Below are 6,000 nucleotides of genomic sequence, written 5' to 3' on the forward strand. Positions count from 1 at the left end.
GGCTGGATCTGTTGCCCCTGTGGTTCTTGCTGCCCAAGGCTGTCACTTCACTTTGCCTTAGGGGTGGATTGGCCCTGGGGAAGAGACACTGCTGGGAGTCGGCAAGGTTTACCTCGGCTGGGCCAGTTCACTCCAGCAAAGATCCCTCCATGGGCCAGATCGCGTGCGCGCGATTTCTGGCCTCTGCGCAGATGCGATTTCGGTGCCGCAGAAGCACATCCCCACACTGCGCTGGTTTAGTGCAGCACGCAGGGACTTACTGAGCAGGCGGCTCAGTTCAGTGGCAGCTTGTGGGCTGGTTAAACAACCCCCTTGGGCCATTTGTGACCCATGGGCCTTAGGTTGCCGACCCCTGGAGTATGCTAAGGGGACCTATGTTCAGGTGTTGATACATATGAAGGTGGATCTTGGCTTAGCCTGTGAAATGAAATGATGTCTGTTTGGATGGGGGCAGGCAAGTATGGGGGCATTTTGTTCTGCCCTGGTTCTTGACACTGGAGGGAAAGCCTCAACAATATATTGTTGGGTTGTCTAGCCCTTGTAAGAGGCTGCTGTTCTGCAGGCTTCTGATAGACCAATGTGAGAACAAGATGCTGGACGGACTAATCTGGCAAGCTCTTCTTACGTCGAAGGGTTTCTTCCCCCTGCTGTTCAAAGTGCATCGCTTCTGTCTCTGCTTGACTTCCAGAACACGTGCGACCTCTCGAGAAGAGAAGAACCTGCAGAGCTTCCTGGAGCACCCAAAGGAGAAGTGGGTGGAGAGTGCCTTCGAGGTGGACGGGCCCCATTATTACATCGTCATGGCGCTTCACATCCTGCCCCCGGAGAGGTGGAAGGCGATGCGCATCGACATTCTCAAGCGGCTGCTGGTGATCTCACATGCTCGGGTGGTGTCGCCAGGGGGAGCAAGCAGGTATGGGGCTGTCCACACCCATCCACACACCCCTTTTCCTCTCCTCTCTCTGTGCTGCAGAGAAAACAGCTGGTTCCTTCCCTTCCCACCCCCAGAGAATGCTCCTATAGGGTTACAAAGGCAGGCTCATTGGATTGGGACCCTTGGACATGACTTGGCTACGCAGCCTTTGCCTTCTGCATTAGAGGCTGATGTGGAGTTACAGTCTGAAACATCTGGAGGGCACCTGGCTAAGGCTGGTTTTGATGATCAAACAAAATTTTCTTCTTAAAAATCAGCATCTTTTTTTTTTTAAAAAAAGCTGAATTTCCAATAGTTCCTGGAAGAGTCGGGAACAACACGCAAGGTTTTGATGGATGCTGTTGGATACTCTCTTTCCCTATGTTGGTTCAGGTCTCGGCGCCCTCTTCAGGTACACAGGAGAATTAGATGTAGTTGACATTGACTCTAAGTGAGCTGGGCCTGCTGTAAATCCCGGGAGGAGCCTGACCTCTTCTCCTTCCTCCTCTCTTTGTCTGGGCCACAGAGCTGTGTCTGTTTTGCCTGCATTAAGTCTGTGGCTCACTGCCTCCCCACACCTGGTTGCATTCTTATATATATACAAAAGGCATCAGTAAAACAAAAGGAACTCTATATATCATGAATAAACCTGAGTAGCATACAAAACAATTTAAAATGCTAGACCTACTCAGAGTAGACCCATTGAACTTGATTGGATACAACTTTCAGAGCCTAGGAAAGCTTGGCTAAACATAATAGGGTGGTCTACAGCTAAGTTCTACTCAAGAGTAGATGCAGTGAAATTAATGACTCTAAATTAGTTGCGTCCATTGATTTCAGTAGGTTGGCCTTGAGTAGGCTTAGCACTAGATAGATTTTGAGGGGCATGTAAAGGTCACTACTGTCCCTGTCTCACCAATTACTCAAGGGAGGACACTGCAGGGGACGGGTGCTGTCACCAAGAGCCCAAGGGGTGACCCTCTGGTCATTTGAAATGGATCCAGGCTTTCCGTGTCCTCTGCCTCTGATCTCTTGTCCATAAGAGGGAGAAAAGATGTGCTGTGTGTGCCTTGATCCCAGGGCCTAACCCTTTGGACCATACCATGGCTGGATCAGCTGTGTTAGGTAAAGGTAAAGGTACCCCTGCTCGTACGGGCCAGTCTGGACAGACTCTAGGGTTGTGTGCTCATCTCACTCTAGAGGCCGGGAGCCAGCGCTGTCAGCAGACACTTCCGGGTCACGTGGCCAGCGTGACGAAGCTGCTCCGGCGAACCGGCACCAGAGCAGCACACACGGAAATGCCGTTTACCTTCCCGCTATAAAGCGGTACCTATTTATCTACTTGCACTTAAGGGTGCTTTCGAACTGCTAGGTGGGCAGGAGCTGGGACCGAATGACGGGAGCCCACCCCACCATGCGATCGGCAAGTCCTAGGCGCTGAGGTTTTACCCACAGCGCCACCCGCATCAGCTGTGTTACAGGAGAGTAAATTGGGTTGTGGGTCTTTGGAGGAGTCTCTGCCGGCCCCTTCGCTTGAAGTGTTTCCTTCCTGAGAGCACGTGTTCAGGGGTCATGATGGAAGGGCGTGCATTTTGGATGTTCTGTAATATGCGCCTGAGTGGTCTTGTAACCTTCGGGGAGGGGCTGCAGACTCCGGCATCGATTGGCTCTGCACATTTCCTGCTGCTGTAAGGGAAATCTGCCATTTGATTCATGCCCGTTCTGGGGAAGTAGCTTTAGCCTCCCATGGGAAACACTTTCCTCAGGGACCGGCAGCCTGCAGTTCTCAAGCAGCCCAAGGCCTTGGAGCCCTGACAGAAGCAGAGACAGTTTGATGGCACCTCTTGCTTTGTAGCATTGACCTGCCCTTAACAAACGTTCTGAGAGTGGAGCTGGGAATCCCCTTGCAACATGACTGTGGTGATTTAGGGGGCAGGGGATGCTTGACTACATGGTCTTAAGTCCTGGAGAAAATGCTCCCCTCCTCTTTTTGGGGGGGGGGATGGGAACGAGATTGCAGGAATTTCAGCAACAGTGCCAGGCCCCGCGTTGCACAACACTTTGCAGTTGTGCCTGCGGCCGTAGTTGTAAATCGCTTTGCTGGGGAGAACAGTGGAGCGTCCCCGTCTCTCTGTGTGTTCCTTCCCTCCCTCCCTCCCTCCCTCCAGCGCCTGGCTGAGCTTGCCCCACGCATTTTCCCACATGTATTATGGATGGGCTTCTGGCTGTCGCCGCAGCCGGGGCTATTCATCAGCTGAGCTTCAGGCAGCAAAGAAAAGTGTAGCAATTAACTGCGAGGCTTGATCTTATTTTCCTAACAGGCTAACGGATAAAGCAGTGAAGGACTACTCTGCCTATCGCTCCGGCCTCCTCTTCTGGGCCCTCGTTGATCTCATTTACAACATGTTCAAAGTAAGCGAGCTTGGAACAAACTTGGTGCGTTTCTTCTTCTTTTAGCAATGCTCAAACCAGTGGCCTGCTTTTTTCTAGGGGGCCGGCACCATCTGTTGTGCTGAGGAATGTTGGGGGAATCCTAGTTCAGGGTGATCTAAAAGCTGAACTAAGACATTTTACATCAGTGTTCCAGGTTCTTTCGCTCTCCCCATCCCCCAGTTTCCACAATTTTTATCAGTTCTGGAGAGGTGCAGCATGTACCACCCATCTTCTTAAAAGCCTTAGTAGATGAGATTATTGGCATCCTCTGAATAAGAACAAAAGAAGACCACAGCATAGGGACTCGCAGTTCAGTCTCCTGTTGCCAACGGCAGATGGCCAGATGCTCCCTGGAAGAGCCCACAAGACAACAGCTTTTCTCCAGGAGCTGGCATTCAAAGGAATACTGCTCTTGAAGCTGGAGGATCTATCTAGGCATTATTGACTTATAACTTCTTGATAGGCCCTTCTTTCAAAAGGGTTTTTCCCCGCCTTAGGTCCGATTCCCCATTTTAAAGCCGTGTTTGCCTGCTTCCTCTTTGTCCTCCATGCTCAAGCTTCTAACCCTCCCTTCTCCTCCTCTTTTCCATCCAGAAGGTGCCTACAAGTAACACAGAGGGGGGCTGGTCCTACTCTCTGGCAGAATACATCCGCCACAATGACATGCCCATCTACGAGGCCGCAGACAAGGCTCTGAAGACTTTCCAGGAGGAGTTTATGCCTGTGGAGACCTTTTCAGAATTTCTGGACGTGGCTGGTTAGTTGCTCCGGAAAGCTCTACATTTGTTTTATAATAACGCTGTATGCTGACATGCTGCCTTTGAGTGATGGGAACTGATTCAGATGTAACCGAGATGTTTCCCACAGGGATAAAAACTCCAGTGAATGTGTTCACGTGGGTAGCAGGGTTGGGAAAGGCTTGGGGAGCCTCTGCCAGTCAAGAGTACAATTTGCTGGGTTAGATGGGCCAGCACTGACTTCCTGTATATTCTGCATCTTGTGAACCATAAGTGATTTGGATAGTATAGCAGTGAGTAAGTGAGCAGACAGTGAACTGCAGACCTTCCTGTGGCTACCAGCTATTCCTGCCTCCTTGGTTTTGGGGACTGAAGCTGTTAAAGAGTGGGGGGGGGGGCAATCTTCTCCGTTAGTTCCTATCCTCCCCTGGCCTCTTCACTTGCTTGCTCGAATTGGTTGGTGGCAAAGGAAGACGCTTCTAGGAATTGGTTTGCTGAATGTGCACAGCTGACGTGCCCTTTCCTGCTTTCAGGACTGTTGTCAGAAATCAGCGATCCCGATGGCTTCCTCAAGGATCTCCTCAACTCCATCCCCTGAGCCCCGAGCGGCTACATGAAGAGACCACAATCAGCTTGCCTCCCTGCTGTTCCTCTGTATCCTGCCCAACCAGCCCGCAAAGAATGTTGCAGTTACTTTATCTCCAAGCCCCTTGTCTCTCCCCCCCCCCCCACCTCGCCCCCTGCCTTGACCCAAATCTTGGAGTGATGTTGGATTTTCAGCTTGTTTTCTCCCCTGTCCACCACCGCCGGTCCACCCCTGTGCTTCTCAGTGTTCTGCCTTGCGTGCTCCGAGCCAGTGAAGGAACGTGCAAGGACTTGAATAACCCAAGCCGGCCCTAGTCAGTTCTACTGCTTCTTTGTGTGTGTGACCATTTTACCAGTCAATAAATAAGTTAAATACAACCCTGGTGGGAATGAGTTTTGCCTGCTTTGTGTTTACCGCTTCCTAAGGGTTGGTTTTCCTGCCATCTGTTCACTGGAAATCTTGATGTACTGACCTTTAGAAAAGTATCTGTGTACAAAATACTTTTGCTTTCCACAAACTGTAGCTCTTGTGGTTTAACTTTTTTAGTGCATGCATGTGCAGAGGAGTGTTCTGTCATCGCCCCCTGGGACGTTCTCACGGTCCCCTGCCAAACCCCTGGAAGTCTCCAGGTCAGATGTTTGACTACTGAAATCAGACTTCCCTTAAAAGTCCTTACAGAACCTACAACCTGCACCTACTAAGTTTTATTGAGAACAAAAGGACTTTCCCTCTATATCCTTGTTTGAGCATAACCCCGCAGGAATAACCTAGACCAGAACAGAGATAGTTAATGCTTGGAACAAGTTAATGCTTTTATGCAGGAAAAAATTCCAAGAGTTTGACTATTGTGACAACATAATTGTCTCTACTCCTTAATATCCGTCCTACGCTTTTGTTATCCCTCATTATCATCTCATTTTCTGCCTCTCAACTGTCCTCCTCAGCCAGATGCACTTCACCTGTCACTCACTTGTAACTCCGCCCAGCATTCCACCACACTCCCCAGCTGCCCCACATTCTCCCTCCCTCTTCTTCCAAGTTCTGCATATGAGCAGAGTTTGGAGTGCATGCTCCCCACTGGCTTTCCCCCTTCCTGCTCCCCTAAGAGACATGAATAGTCTTCTAGAAGTGGACCATGAGCTGCAAGCTTTTGAACCAAGGTGTTCTTCACAAGTACACAAATAACCATTCGGAGAAATCTCATTATGTGATTTGCCAATGATAATGTTGGGTGCGGGCAGATAAGGGTAGGCGGAGGTGCCCTTTCCTGACTCACTGCTCCCTGGAAGGTTTCTGGAGGCGCCCGTTCCAGTTCTAGTTTCCTCATCCCA

At 50.4% G+C, this 6,000-nt stretch overlaps 1 protein-coding gene across 5 annotated transcripts in view; it reads left to right on the forward strand.

Annotated features, from left to right (window-relative positions):
- UBR4 (ubiquitin protein ligase E3 component n-recognin 4) overlaps positions 1 to 5,046 on the forward strand; it is a 141,967-nt gene extending 136,921 nt beyond the window's left edge. For all 5 annotated transcript variants that reach the window (XM_081923331.1, XM_081923332.1, XM_081923334.1 and 2 more), the window contains 4 exons: positions 689 to 913; positions 3,235 to 3,325; positions 3,941 to 4,103; positions 4,617 to 5,046. In XM_081923331.1, coding sequence (XP_081779457.1) covers positions 689 to 913; positions 3,235 to 3,325; positions 3,941 to 4,103; positions 4,617 to 4,681 — 544 coding nt within the window. In that variant the 3' untranslated portion in view covers positions 4,682 to 5,046. The remainder of the gene's footprint in view (positions 1 to 688; positions 914 to 3,234; positions 3,326 to 3,940; positions 4,104 to 4,616) is intronic.
- Positions 5,047 to 6,000: the final 954 nt, after the last annotated feature.

Source organism: Podarcis melisellensis (genome assembly GCF_964234715.1).
Source record: "Podarcis melisellensis genome assembly, chromosome: 8".
Taxonomy (NCBI): Eukaryota; Metazoa; Chordata; class Lepidosauria; order Squamata; family Lacertidae; genus Podarcis; species Podarcis melisellensis.